This window comes from Trachurus japonicus, chromosome 4, assembly GCF_045865225.1.
Source record: "Trachurus japonicus isolate A0001 chromosome 4, Traja_1.0".
Taxonomy (NCBI): Eukaryota; Metazoa; Chordata; class Actinopteri; order Carangiformes; family Carangidae; genus Trachurus; species Trachurus japonicus.
In genome coordinates, this window is record NC_140910.1 from 11,886,507 (window position 1) to 11,902,709 (window position 16,203).

General features: G+C 40.4%; 1 protein-coding gene across 1 annotated transcript in view; it reads right to left on the reverse strand.

Moving 5' to 3' along the window:
• Positions 1-1,921: 1,921 nt before the first annotated feature.
• Positions 1,922-16,203, reverse strand: part of polrmt (polymerase (RNA) mitochondrial (DNA directed)) — a 73,198-nt gene continuing 58,916 nt past the window's right edge. The window contains exons 17-22 of the mRNA XM_085773930.1: positions 13,552-13,650; positions 13,019-13,091; positions 9,630-9,713; positions 7,125-7,132; positions 5,936-6,009; positions 1,922-3,482 (exon numbers count right to left, since the gene is read on the reverse strand). Coding sequence (XP_085630056.1) covers positions 3,433-3,482; positions 5,936-6,009; positions 7,125-7,132; positions 9,630-9,713; positions 13,019-13,091; positions 13,552-13,650 — 388 coding nt within the window. The 3' untranslated portion in view covers positions 1,922-3,432. The remainder of the gene's footprint in view (positions 3,483-5,935; positions 6,010-7,124; positions 7,133-9,629; positions 9,714-13,018; positions 13,092-13,551; positions 13,651-16,203) is intronic.

Sequence of the window (16,203 nt, forward strand, 5' to 3'; positions counted from 1 at the left end):
AATCATGTGAGATTTTAGAAAAGTGAGCACCATTCACAACCATTATATGGACAAATACTTCTGCACGGACCCCCCTGTAACTCAGAGAAGGCACGGAGGACTCTGAAAATTCTCCCAGCCCTTAGTCCACATGAGGGTGAGTAGATAATGAGTGAAATTTGAATTTTGGGTGAACTATCCCTTTAAGCTGATCTGTCAGAGTTAAACACAAGAGCAACAGTTGTGCATAAGGAGGGTACATATATATATACACAATTAGTCTTTTGAATAAACTATGTTCACTTTTTGTCCCCTTAGCAGCTGGGGCTGGGAACTGCCCATTGGTCCGACCTCCCATTGGTTCGACCTCCCGTTATTCCGACAAAATCAACCACAAGCCGGACCAATAGGAGGTCGAACCAATGGGTGGTCCCGTTAGTTCGAACTGTCATCGCTACTTTGTGACAAGCTCTTCCATTGATAGGAGCATGCAGCTCTCTCTCTCTCTCTCTCTCTCTCTACGCACATCACACACATACACGCGCGGCCCAGAATATCACCATATTCAGTCAGAGAGCCAGAAAGGAGCCAGATCATGTCAGATCGCGCACAACCATCATAAATGCTGATCAAGATGTGTAAACTGATAATCAAAGCCCCCCCTCTCAGAGTACAGAGTAAAAGAAATACACTTTTTTTTCTCTCCCCCCCTCCGCTCGAGCACGGCTGAACCTGGCCGGCTTGAGCTCACTTCACGGGCGCGAGCCTGCTGCAGCCGCCGCTCCTGCTGACAGCAGACTGAGAGAGAGAGAGAGAAAAAAAAGTAAATTTCGCTTTGGTTAGGTTCAGGCAATGAAGAAAGGAGTTGGTTAAGTTTAGTAAAAACGCCAGGTAGAGGCTAGACAGGCTGGAAGCATAATGAGCCGTATATGTTATTGATATGAAGTGCTTGTTTTGCAGTTAATTATGCACATGATCCGTTTGATCCCAGAAAGGAAAAAAGGATCAATGCGTAGCCTCTGTTTCCTTTCTGATTGCGTCCGTCTGTCTGTTCGGAGTGGGAGAAAGAGACAGAGAACCCAATCCACCTGTCTGTATACCTGTCTGTAATGTAAGTTTGATTTGATATGAGTGTCAAGGTTTAATTACGGACACTAATGAGCGCGCAGCAGTGCGTAAAAGTCGTGCGTAATGACAGCTCCTCGTTGGTGAAACACAATAAACTGCACCTCTTCTTCCACGTGTGTCTTATAGACAGGTGGAGCCTATATGAATAATTAAATGCATAGTGAACGGTAAGAATGGAGAGTTGGACTAATAACTAGTCCAGTTCGATCTAATGAGGACCTCCCATTAGTTCGAACTCTCATTACTCCGATTGTCGGACCAATGGGAGTTCGAACCAATGGGAGGTCGAACTAATGGGAGGTCGGACCAGTGCCATGGACCCGCTTTGCTCACAATGACCAGTAAGCCAACATGCTAGTCACTTTGACAGCTTTATTTTTACCTTTTCAAAATCCACCAAAGACCAACCACTGAGGTACCTGCACCCAGCCAAGAAACAGCTCTGCCCATAACCAGTTATTAAACCAGTTTTTATGCATCTAACACAGGCGAAACATAAAATATGAATTTGTGTGCATCAAAAGATGTTTGCAGACACTTCCTTTGGACTACAAGTGGTGACTATGATCGACATACTGGCGTACCATCAGCCACGTTTCAATCTCAGCATCTTGCATTTAGTAGCTACAGTATGCAGCTTTAAGAGCGGCATCTTCTTATCCTGCTCCAACTCTTGGCGAGAAAGCACAGAAGTGTAACTGAATCCAAGTTTTTGTGCTATGAAAGTTTTGCTTTCTTTTGAAATGTCTGTAAACACAAAAGGATATCGGGTTATGTTTTCAATCCTAATCAAAACACACACATACACACTCTTCAATCATCTCATTTAATATTCAGTGTGTGTGTGAATACCTTTAGTTTGGCAATACTAATGGCTGCTTCTCACAGAGAGCACAGCCAGTATGAAAAACAGAGTTCAAAGTAGACTTCACTTTGATTCCTGTCATTAAAGGGATGGCTTACTAAAAAAACAAAAACAAAATTTGACACATCTCATGTACGTCATAAAATATTAAGGGTGTGTGAATGTCCGTGTTGCCATGCAAATCAGCTGAAAACCTAGAGTCTGATTATCACACCACCTCCCAGGAAGATTATCTCCACTTCATTACATTGTCACTCAGCCAGCTTTGTTTGGCTGAGCCTACATTTGCCTTTGAACATCAACGGCACCTTTTGTCTGAAACGGCTGTAACGTTTCCAGCAATGATCAGATAGTGCTTCAGCTATTTTTACCTCTAGATGAGGCACTGGCCCAGAAAAATAAAATCTCAGTTGATTAGTGAAGCCTGCAAACCCTTTGTGGTGCATCTAAAAGGAGGCCTTCATCTCATGATACACAATGGGATTGGAATATGCAGATATGACTAAATAACGTGCTGCCTCATTCATCCTGTTTAAGCACAGTAAGAATACCAACTATTTCTCAGAACCATCAGAAGAATAAAGAGACATTTAAAAAAAAAACACATTTATTTTAGAGCAAATGCCAAGTGCTTAGTCATTCTATGAAGGTAAGAATCAAGTCGACAGAGGGACATTATGCTATCTCATAGTCCCTTGACTCATCTCTGCACGTTTCTCCTTGGCCACATTTCTGTGAAGTCCATCTTTTCATTTCCCCTTAAATGTCTTTTGTTCAAACTTCTGCTGAGAACGTTGAAATGTTTGAACTTCCTGCATCCAGTAAGAGCTGGAAGTGATGAGGTGTGGTAGCAGCCATCGCTACAGAGGTGGGTCGATGATTGGTGGAGGTCTTCACAGCATCAAAATGCACATTCACTCATTCACTCTCACACACACACACACACACACACACACACACACACACACACACACACACACACACGCACATGCACCCCACCAATCACCAGCAGTTACAGTTTGTAAGTAGAAAGTTTTTACTCTTTACTCTTATTAAGCAGCATAAGTGTTGCTGAGTGATGGAGAATTACACACACGTGATTCAGTCGGTATGGCTTGTTCACCCACATATACACTACACCTGCATATGGTCTGGGCGTCCATCATAAGAGGTGCTTTTCACATCTGGTGCCGATTCCCTAATCTTCCACTTGGATGAGTACCGTATCCCACCCTCCCCTCGTCAGCCCACTAGTCACTGAATCCGGCGGGTTCATTGTGTGTGAACGCCTCCAGCAGCTCCGGCGGCTCCGACCAGACCGTGGACCAGGAGGCAGGCGGGGTGTGGCTGGATCAATGTGCTGATGTCTGAGGGTTGAGACCCTGGGGGCCTGCAGCCTCCCCACTGGACTCTGTCAATTCCATTCTTCTCCCTCCGGTGGCTTCGCCCCCACCAGCCTCTCAGCTGAAGAAATAAGTGGAGTCTTTCACCTGCTGGAGGTCAAAGTCACCTAGAGAGGAAGGAGGGAAAGTGTCAGGGGAAGGCTTGTGGATGGTAGATGCACAAAATAACCATTATTATAACAAAGAGAAAGTGGAGATTAATGTATTAAAATACATTATTTTTCAACAAAGTAAAGATAGATGGGCATTAGATATTTGGGGTAAACCAAAACTGCGTACTTACTGTGAAATAAAACAGGTATTTGGCCCAGAAAACTATGTTTTATATAATTTGTCTAAAAAGAAAAGATCCCTGTGTGCTCAATTGAGAGCCGGTATTCTTGGTCTTCATATCGAGACAGGTAGATATGTTGGCACAGCAGAAGAAGATAGAATTTGTAACTTATGTGACATCCAAGAGGTGGAGAATGAAAGTCATTTTGTGTTCTACTGTCCTTTTCATGACTCTATAACTATATATGACTATAAGACAAAATTTGTTTAGTAAGGTAGATCCAAATAATGAATTTGTGTGGTTAGACGATACTGAGAAGCTAAAACATCTTTTTCAGTTGAATATATTTGCATTTTCTTTATTTCTTGAAAAGGCTTGGGCAATGAGACGAAGAGCGATGTATAGTTGAGTACTGAAAGTAATCTTAAATTGTTTATTTATGTCACACCTGTGTGGCAGGTAACACCAACAGGAAGGACTGTCTAGTCTTTTTTTTGTATTTGTCATTTGTGTCTTGTAATCCCATATGGGATGGGCCACAGTGGTGGCATGACACGAAAATAAAAAAATCATTCATTCATTCATAAAGATGAATAACATTTTGTAAACTCAGAAGTTATTGTAATACGAAAAAATTGATATTTTCCTTAATGATCAATGGAGATGGGATAGGACAAAGTTGGTTCTGAGGTATCCTGACACCAAGCACAGAGCAACAATCTTCATGAAAAGAGATTTTTTTGTAAGTGGGTCAAACTTTAATTTTTAAATTGGATACATCTTTTCAGTTTTACTGGGCACCAGTAGATTTTCTATAAACTTTAATACACCACTTCAATACACTAATTTTAGCTCTGGATGAGGCCCTGTCCTGCACTCTGTGCTGTGCCTGCTGTGCTCTTTAGGAGCTGCGTCTCACCAGCAGGATGAATTATTGAGGAAAGGCCATAAAAAGTTAAGAAAGTAGAAACTTACTGCAGCCACAAAATGTTACCATCAATGCTTTAACCCATATAGTAACTAACTGAGACACAGAATATGCTCAGTGCTTGTTAAATATGCTAATCCTCGCTGCAGGACGCTCCAAGCTTCAGTCTGCTCCATAAAACACTTGGTAGTTTATTTTCTACCTCTTGTTTCTGAGGCATTGATTTTTTTTAAAGAATATCGTCATGTTAACAGACAATTACCAGGATGACATTGTGTCCTTCACTGTGTACCGAAGTGATGGCACATGCCGCAGAAGTGAAAAGACATGTTTCCTGGCTGCCTTGAGAACTGCCCTCGGAAAACATCACTGTTTACGAGCAACGAGAACAAACAGCCGCAGTGTCAAAGTCAGACAATAACTTCCTTCAGGTCTGTGGTCATAAAGGCACCTGATTTATCTGATCTCCAGCTGGAATACACACCCAGACCTCAGTCGCTGCACTAATCAATTAGGGATCCTCCATTGTGAAGATTATAATGGATTTTAAACCGTGATCCAGTGGGTGTGGTAGTGAACACTGAACTCACTGCATGAATTGCATTCAGGGACACACACACACACACACACACACACACACACTGAAACACACACCCCTCAGGAGCACACCTGACTGGTCTCAGCCACATAAGCTGATTATGCAGAGGAGGGACACAATTAACAAGAATAAATTTATACAACCCAGCTGTCAGTGCCAAGCTCACAGTTAGTGTACAGATGGAGATAGAGTGAGACGTTACATAACAGCAAAGCCCCCGTCCACCTGACTGACAGAGAGATGCTGCCTCTGTACATCACAGCCGCTGTGGACAACAATAGACACTCTTACAGTGGCGTCAGTGGAAAATGGGGGAAATCTGGACCCACTCGTGGCTCTGCGTAAGCCTGGAAATTGAATTGTAGCCAAACTCAATGACTTTTTCCTATTTAGACAGCACTCTGGGCAACGCAGCAGCTTCACAAACAACTACAGACAGTGGGATGAATGTACAGACAAGAAGCAACTACAATCCGTGTCTGTTGTCGCGCTGCTCAGTCGTGCCAAAAATCACCAAACACCCATGACAGTGATTAATTATAAAACAGGATACAAAGTATAGCATTGTGCAAAAAAAAAAAAAAGCCAGTTCAATAAGAGCAGAGAGGCCTGTTGCTAACCTCAAACACAGCTTCAGGACACACAAGTCCTCTGCAACCCAATTAGGAACAACACAACACCTTGTATGTTGGTTGGCACGGCCAAACAATACTCAGCTCAAGTGAGGCCACGTGTTTGGAGTCTGTGCACACAAACTGACCTGTCTGGGGAACTTTGGCCAGCAGCAGCAGAAGCCTCCTGTACTCCTGGTACTTCTTGTTCTTGGCTTCAGTCCTGCACCAGAGGGAGAGAAGGAAAAGTCAAGATGTTAACTCTCGGTGGAAAGTGTCTGTGGGGCGCTGAATCCACGGAAACCCAGCTTTCAGGTAACTTCTGGGGGAAATTCAAATGGCTTCATGAGTTCTGATCACTGGTGGTTGTTGCATTGATGGTTGTTCAGGTTAGTTAGGAGTTGAGTTGTTTTACAGATCAAACCGTCAGCTCCGCCTTTGAACCAGGACTAATTAAATAATATGTGTAATGTGTGATGTGTAATACCTCTCAATGTGTGAGGACCCCAATGGTTCACTAATAATATAAAACTATGACTTCCTTTCTTTTTATTGTAACTGGACCTGTGTATGTTTTGTAACTGGATCGGTGTATTGTTATTTTATTTTATTATTTTGTAGAACTTTCTTTTTCTTTTCTTTTTTCCTTTTCTTTTTAATGTAACTGGATCTGTGTATGTTTTGTAACTGGATCTGTGTATTATTATTTTATTTTGAACTTTTGAAAAGGAGCCCAGGAAGACTAGCCTGGCGTTGGTGCGTCGGCTAATGGGGATCCTCAATAAATAATAAACAATAAACTACAGTACAGTTAGCACTTGTGACAGTGGACAATGGTTTTAAGATTGCTCATGCAAATGTCAAGATGATACGTGACTTGTTTCCCATTACAGTAAATAACCATGTTTGTACAGTGCACACACACAAACACACACACATTGTCTCTCTCTGGCACACATTGTGAGCAGTTAATTGTAATCAAGTGGTGCTTATTGTGTGTAGATGCTGAGCTGTGACTAAAGAGCTGAGGGGATCAACAGACAAACACGTCATTTAGTTAGGGAGCGACACATTATTTGTAGTGACAATTTTGTTTTAACACAGACATACATTTGTCATCTTATAGTCATCACCCAGGTTACCCATCAGAGAGAGAGAAGTGAGCAAAACACAGCACTGGCTTCGTCCCAACACCATGCAACCCTAAAGGGAAGCAACCCAATATGTCTTTGTAATCCCACATGTGCTTCTCTCTGGTGTCCACTAGAATGAATAATATGTTTGCCAGGTTTAGGGAGAGAGAGACAGACAGAGAGAGGGGAGAAAGACAAAGAGGACGAGGGCTGCTGTTGTGGAGTAAAGGGTGTGGAGATGGTGTCCAATTATCCCAGAGAGAGAAAAACACAGTCAGATGATGAGCATAACTCAGCCTGAGGCCAGTAAAACAGATACACAGGGAGAAAAAATCTTTTTATATCCAATGCCACAGATGACTACAGAGGAACAACTCTGGCACACTCATAACTTTTACGATCTTATAACCTCTCGTGTGTGTATCTTATGTTTGAACTGATTTACAATGTTTCTGCAACTGGGAGGCAAATGCTCAGTGTCTATACCATAAAAGTCCAGAGAGATGACACAGTATCACATACAGTAAACACACAGACAGAGACTGACAGCAATGATGGTTTGTTGTGTAAGAGCAATTCAAACAGAAAACGAGGGATAGATTGCAGGTGGGGGTAACAAAGTGTAAAAAATATGAACATGTAACTATTATATAATTGTTTTTGTATATTATGTTATATTTTCCTTAAACATAGACATTGGATGCCAATCATTATTTGCTATTTAATAGATGATACTATGAAATGAGGACAGATATACCTGATAGATAAATACAGGGCTAAAAGAAAAAAAAAATGTTTTGACTGAATTTTTTTCAAACAGCGGCCAATTTATATTCCCAATCTGCAATGTGTAAAACATGTTACAGGTTAGGTTACATTACTTAAAGCAGAAGTAAGCGATCCGGTCGTTTTGGCTAATGCTGCGTTCCAGGCCGGCTTTTGAAACCGTAAATTACAGCTTCAAGTCACAACTTACGACTTTGTAGCGTTCCAGGCAACCCACTCGTGTTTTTCCGACCTGTTTTACCTGTGAAAGTCACTATAACGGCCACTCGTAACTTCCGACCCGTGAACTCGTACCAGATCGAACTGGTACAACTTCACAGGTCGGAAAAACACGAGTTACGAGTTGCCTTGAACGCACCATAACAGTCCTCGTCCCTACGTCACCACATTCACGGCATCCCTTGGCTGCACACACAGCCCTGCATGCCGTTCTCTCTCCTCATTGGATAAAAACTGTAGGATACGAGAAATGTTTTCTCCTCGGCTCAGAGCAGAGCAGAGTGACTGACAGACCCGTGTTTCGGTCCAAACACTCTATATAAGTGATTGCTGTCGGAAGATATAACTATTTAAGACTTATATTAACACAAATATATCACTTACTTCTGCTTTAACTCTGGCTAAACAAATAACACAGTATGTAAAAATATGAGATTCAGCACCTCTCTACACATAGGCTACATAACTATTGCTGCTGTTCTCTAATGCAACCATCAAGTTTGTGGAGGGCCACAATTAAAAATCAAATTGAAACCTAAAATACATGGTAGGGCTGGGGCGATATGCTTTTCTCCCGATTCGATTCTTCTACGATTTTTTGGATGGCGATTCGATTTAAATTGCGATTCTACGATATTGCCGATTCTCTCGATTTTTAGTCTGCATTTTTAACATTTATCTGCACACAAATAATGTAGGAGCCTATAAATTAACATACTCCATTATAAAGTGAACTTAAACCCTTTTCAAAACCTGTACTCTCTGTATGTAAAAAAGGCTAACAAATGCACATTGCACAATATTTAAAAAAATTAAAGTAACATTGCGGAGTTTATCGGCCTTAAAATAATGTTTCCAGACTCATTGCAATGGTAGAAAAATGGTTAATAGGATGAATGGTGCTGCTGCCGCAGCCTGAGCCGGGTCGCGTCGGCTGAAACTGCACTATGTAACTTCCCTGCACGGGTACGAAACACTGCCCCCCCTCCTCCCCCCTCCCCTCCTCCCCTCTGCGTCGAGGGAGAGACGTGGTGGGTAAAAGCGAAACTACGGTTCTCCTCCGGTCGTCGTCGCCGTTGTCACCGCCCCACCCCACACACCCCCTCCCCCGACCACCCACCACACAGTCTCCTTGCAAACATGTGGGAAATACTGTCGTTTATTAATGGGAATAAACGCTGGATGCGCTCGCTGTTAAGTTTCGTTTTCGTTTTTCCCCCCAGACGATAGCGCTTCTCAACCAGATGGTGGAAGCACTGCGCTGAAACTCCGCAATGTTGCTTTAAAAAAAAAAAAATCGATTTTTGAAAAAAAAAAACGATTTAAAAATCATCAAAAAAGATATTGCGATATCTATGTGAATCAATTTTTTCTCCCACCCCTAATACATGGTGCTGAATTATGTAAAACTTCATGAATTTGGTAGACATGACTGCTTTACAACAGGCTATTTACCAGCCCAGAAGACCTGGGTCCTTGTTAGGGCTACAAATAATCACATTTTCATTGAGTTTGATTGATTTTGGCTCCAAACAATGTCAAAACTTGTATAATTGAGGAAAAATTATTTATGATGTCATTTTCTTGGACTATTGGGATTGTATTCTGAAATCCCTGTGAATAACCTGTGTTGCTCTTGAGACTTATATACTGTATGCACACAATATAAATTGTTGCAGCATGTGGGTGTGAACACTTACGGGACAGGGCAGTATTTGTGTAGCAGGAAGTTGGACAGCTCTTGAAGGATTGGCTGGCTGTGCAGGGCGACAAACTGCTCTCGGCAAACCTGACAAGAGAAGGTAGAGGAGAGAGCGTTTACTCTGAGTTACTCTGGTTTGATGATGATTTGACTGAGAAGCTCCTCAGACTAGCCCAGCCTGGTGACCTGCTAAAAGATGGATGGAGGTGGGAAGGAGGAAAGTGTTATTATCTATTATTCATTATTGCTATTATTCTATGTAAGGTTTCCCTTTAGAGCTGAAGTTATGCAAACCAAAGAATATATTGGAATTATTTTTGACAGATATTGTGATATGAGTGAAAGGTTTGGTGGGAATGGTTGTTTGCATTTTATATTGATGATGATGTGGTTTATGCAAAGAACTGCATCAAACACACACATTTCTGTACATCTGGAGATTATGATTTGTAGACTGAGACATCTCTGTTGAGACACCCATAATGTTTCAATCGTATTTTTTCATCTACCCATCTACTCTCTCATTTACTACTCCTATAACTTTGTTAGTGCACTTGGCCACATACTGTGATTTTTAATAATAACAATTGTTCAGCCCTATTTCTCTTATGAACACTGAAGTTGCAAGAATGAGCACTCATTGTACGATGCCTTAATGTAACAATAACTCATACAGTATATTTGGAATATTTAGACATAGAAACATGCTGAAAAACTGTGTAATTGTGTAAAAAGAAACAGGAAAAACTTCAACCAAGACCAGCTCTGATGGTTACGAGAAAAAAAAAACCTCTGAAGAGACGTTGGACCGTCCCTGGGCAGAACTGTTAAAGAGCTTAGAACCAGGATGAGAAAATCCAAGACATTGACCTCAAAAGATCCATCCAATGCTTTTGTGTTTTTTTCCCCAGTTTAAAGGCGAGACACCCCAGGCAAAAACACTGTTTTTTCATGCACTGATCAATTTTGAGATTTTTGGCTATTTTTCTTCCTTAACATGTATTCTTTCATAAAAGTCAAACGAAATGGTAGAAAATCCACATTAAGGTGGTTATTTTACTTCATTTTGCCTCTTTTGTCGGTAGATTTCTCCTAAATTCACCAAAAGTTAACAGCTGCTGTGACATACTGTGCTGTGCCTGTTGTCTGACCCATGTCATGTCAGGTATCATTGTAAAGCTCTCTCTCCTGAACAGTGATGTAGGCTTCAAAAATTGTCATCTCCTCCGTATCCGCAACCAATCGCAAAAGTATGATTTACATTAACAATCTATGGAATTTTACAGTACAAGTCTTTAAAGGCCGTTTTCTCAAAATGAGTTTTTCCTCAAACTCTGAACCCGAAATCTCAACTTCAGCAGGACTTACAGACACCAAACCTTCCAGTTTTATTCCTGTCTATATTCTGAAGGTTTTTACAGAGGGGATTGTTGATATATCATTCACAGCCTGATTTATACGGCATTTTATTCCTAAAAACATGGTGAAATTGGATTTTTTTTTAGGGCTGGTGACACAGTATTTTATTCTAATGTGGCAACAAAATAAAACTAGAATTTTGAAAGAGGCTTTATCCATTGTTCAGATTTCGGGTCTGGAAATTTATGTAAATTAGCGCATATTTCATCAGATATTGCCTCATTTACATATTTAAACATAACATTTTACAAAACTTGTAATACAAAAAATATTTGTCTTAATGTCAGTGATAAACTTGGGAAGTTTCATGGTGATATCTGTTATTTAAATTTTTTACCCTATTCACCTGTAGTGTCTCCCCTAGGGATGGGCATGATTAATCGATGATCGATTATTGATCGTTAAGAATTTTATCGATCACGGAAAATTTTTATTGATTTATTATAAGGGATCATGTAGAGGGCAGAGGTTGTCATGGAGAAATAAACCACGGGTTTATTTTTTCATAACAACCAATAAACTCCATATAAGTATTATTATACAGGCCTATTATTATTATTACATGGTTTAAGAGTGAAATAATTCATTAAATATGATGGGGCGCTTGTGTCGCGGACATGAGCTGTGACACCGCGGCTCCGCCCGCTCTGATCAGCAGGTTTGGTTTTCAGCAGCAGTGTGGAAGGAGCCTCCACTCTCTCTGTAAGTTACAAGCTACAAGTCATTTATCTAACATCACAATTAGTCCGAAGCTGTTTAACGACGGTTAAAATGAAACTTAAGGTAAATATCCTGCATAGTTTGTTTCTCTTTTCTGTGCTCCGTGGTGTGTTGGCTACAGAAATAACAATAAAACACACGCTTTCACAGTTTGAAAGTGCTTGTGATTTTTTTTGTACAAGTGCAGCCAAACACGAGGCTGAAGAGAGAGGGACAGCAGAGCTGCTGTGACAGCTCAGCTGCAGGTGAGCCAGGCAGCGCAACAGTGCTTTTTTTTTTTTTTTTTTTTAACTTAACGATGCCGGCACCGGCACCGTCCCTACAGGTGAAGCACAAGCACACAGACGTCCGTGTACGTTGTTGTCTGACCTTCTTCCTTCACGGGGACTGCCCTGGATTACTGGCGCACGCCATAGCCGCACGCATTTTGTTTTTAATTATGAATATTAATATTAATATCAATATTAACGATTAATCGATAATTGATCGTTAATTTTCCCGAAGATCGATCAAAAAGATTTCTTCAAATTCCCATCCCTAACTAATATTATATACTCTGATACGCTGAACAAGAACTGTTTACCTATTACCTATGTAATGAGGAAGGTGTATACTCACACATCAAGAGAATGAGAGAGAATAAATGCACTAAATAAATGTAATAAATGCTTCATTGGTTGTACCTCCTCTGAGATTGGCTGGGGGCATAAAACTGATACAGACAATTGGGGCTTTATGGTAATTTGGTCCATTTTAATCGGTGCTGTGTGTCAGCCTGGGCCTGTTGACAAGCTACTTTCAGCAGGCGGGCGCACACACTCATTTATCCAGCAAGACAGGCTCTGTCTGATGCAGCTCCCTGCAGTCAGCACCCTGGAAGTCTATGCAGCAGTGAAGGTATAAAGTTTGTTTTACTGGCATTGCAAAGATGCCGCTTCATGCCACCAGTGATGCCACACTTTATTTTTATCGCTAGGATCCACTGGAAGAGTGCTAAAACAAGCTGAGAAGACAAACACATGCAATCATTCTCATGTCCCAGAAATAGACAGAAGAGGAGTCAGGATCAGATGTACGGAGTCACGTGTGCAAAGCCACCTTTAGCTTCAATTAATCAGCAAAAAGAGCAGAATACAAAACCCCCGTGATACATGATCAGACAGGATGGAAACAGCTGTGGGAGGATGATAAGGACGAAGAATAGTGAAAGAAAAAAAAAAGGGAAAAAAAAGGTTGTACTGTAAATTTGATACCTTGTTCATGGTGTCCACGGTGAGGGCGTGGGTCCAGAAACAGTCGTGAACAGAGACAAATGTCAGACCAGCGCTGGGATTAAAATCAGAGAGAGAAGATTCAAGAAGGAGCAGACAATGACAATGAAATAGGAAGACTTGGCCAAAAAAAAAAAAAAAAAAAAGAAATGCACAGACTTGCACTGCACAGACAATAACTGCTTAAACGATATCGGACACTCATTATTCATTCAAAGCCATTGTTCCATCATGAATTATCACACCTGCCCAGAGACCGATTCTGTGAAATGAGCTTATGTAACAAAAGCACATTGCACAACACCTATCTGAGGTGATAATTACATTTTAGATGAGAGGGTACTTTCTCAAAGCCATTTGAGGTCATGCATACACAGGCTCAATCTCGGAGGCATATTACAAACCGCCCTTGGAAAAATTACTCTGGAACGGCTACAAGAGATGTGACGAGGATAAATGTTTCACTGGAGGTGTGGAAAATATTCACTTAGTGCCTGCAGCGTATTAAATGATACCTGTAGCAGTGGAGGGCCGTCAGCATCATGTGTGTGGAGTCCAGAGAGTGGATGAAGTTGGGTGGGAAGGCGTTTTTCTGTTTGACTGTGTCCGGCCTCCTGCGATGAGACAGAAAGACATTTAAGAACTGCTTTGGACTTCCTGAAAACAAACAAGCAGAAAACACTTATCTTCTAATTAAGAAATCTTCTCCACAACCTCATTTATTAAAACATGTTGTTGAATATGAGGAAAGCTAATGTGTATCATCACGTGTGTGTGCATGATATAAACTTCAGGGAACCGCTCTTTAATTTCACCATGTTTATTTCTTGAGGGTCAGAAGCTCAGCATCAGACTTTGTTTTAATAGAAACAAATGAAATGTAAAAACACGAGCAGGAAAAGCACAGCACAACGATATTATCAAAGATCGCATCATGGATATTATTAGTCATACCTGTGTGATAAGTCAGACTATATAGTATAAAGGAAAGCACAATCTACTTCCAGGAAAAATCCAAAAAATGTTTGGGGAAAGAGAGGGAGGGAGAGGGAAGTTAAAGCAACCTTTTGCTTGTACCACGTTGAAAAGTCTGTGCATATCTGTCTGTGGAGTGAAACTTTGGAATAGCTTACCAGAAGATATTAAAGCAGAAGTAAGTGATATATTTGTGTTAATATAAGTCTTAAATAGTTATATCTTCCGACAGCAATCACTTACATAGAGTGTTTGGTCTGAAACACGGGTCTCTCAGTCTCTCTGCTCTGCTCTGAGCCGAGGAGAAAACATTTATCGTATCCTACAGCATTTAAAAACAATGTTTAAAAATTATATTTTTGAAAAGTACAAAATTGAAAATGTTGAGAGCAACAAAGGGAAATAATTAACTTAATTTTGCAACAAACATGAAGTTTTCCTGTTTGTTTGATTCTGACTGTTTTTTAGCGTATGTTTGTAGTTAAGGATTGATATGGGTTGTGTAATGTAACCTAGGAAATTTCGACCTGTTTTTTTTTTTTTTTTTTAAAGATTTGTTTTTTATTAACAGAATCTCTTACAGGATATTTATGGTGCATAGAGAACGTACTGTACATAATCTTACAAATACACCACAAGGATGATTTCTAAACATCAGAAGAGATAATAAGAAAAGAAAAGAAAAAAATAATAAAAAAAATAAAATATATAAAATCTAAACAAAATAAAAAATATCACATGAACCTTTCCCATCCCACCCCCCACCCTCTTCCCTTGTATGGTTCTCAATTTCCTTTCATTTACATACTTACACCATCCATAATTTATACATAAACCCTTCTGTACACATTCATATATATATGGATCAACGCACTACTCACAATAAACACATCAATGAACAAGTTTATACAGGAAGGATCACAGAGGGCTAATTTGAAGCTGATCCAGGAAGAGTCGCGCCATCGTTATCAGCGAAGTCCAGTTAAGGCAGAATGTCTATGAAGGGGCCCCATATGTTTTCAAAGGTTGCATGCTTCCCTCTCACATTATATAATATCTTTTCAGGCGTGCAGTAAGACACAAGCTCATTAATCCAGTGTCTAGTTGATGGAGAATTTTCAGATTTCCAGTTAACCAGGATACATTTTTTCAGGGCAGTACCCACAAGTAAAATAAAGTATTTCTTATAAAAGTTCACATTAACTGAGCTTGTGTCCCCCAGAATCCAAACTTTTGGGTCCTGTTCAATTTGAATTCCTGTTACCCTTGAGGTTAATTCAATGGCACGTTTCCAATATTCTTCTAATAGTGGGCAACTCCATAGCATGTGTAGAAGGTCACCGTCGGCCACTTTACATCTCTGACATCTGGAGGAAATATTGCTGTCAATTTTATGTAACCTGTAGGGGGTATAGTAAGTCCTATGAAATATATTAAATTGAATTTGTCTGTGTTTTGTGGAGATTAACACAGTTTGTGCTTGTTCCAATAGCTGATGCCATTTCTCCTCCTCATAAGCACAGCCTAAGTCTGCTTCCCATTTTCCTTTTGTAGATGTTTTATCATAAACAGGTAACTTTCCATTAATGATACGATATATAGAAGATATTATTCCTTTTGTTGAACTGCGTAATTTGTTACATAAATGGGTTTCAAGAGGAGTTTCTTTTGGGATATCTGGGAATGTTTCTTTAGATTTCTCCTTAACCCAGTCTCTTATTTGTAGGAATTTGAAGAAACTATGATTAGGGAGATTGAATTTTCCTTTTAATTGTTGAAAGTTAGCAAACGTATCATTGATGTATAAGTCAGCAACTGTTTGGATTTTCCTATCCCTCCACCCCTGTAATACTGAGTCAGCGATGTGGTGTGAGAGATTGGGATTACCCCACAAAGGTGTCCTTCTAAGAAAAGAAATATCTGTGTCCAGAAGTGAGTGAGATTCTTGCCAGGTAGCAAATGTGTTCTGTATTATTGAATTGTTTGTGAGTGCGGATAAACATTTTTTTGTACCTATAAATGGAACATCCTTTAAAGGCATAGACTTCATCTCATGTTGTTCTATTGGGACCCATCTAACTTCACTGCTCTCTGCATGCAGCCAGATCCAAATGGATCGGTACTGAGAAGCAAGATAATAATTCCTGAAGTTTGGTAAGTTAAGTCCACCCCTCGAATATGGAGCCTGCAGA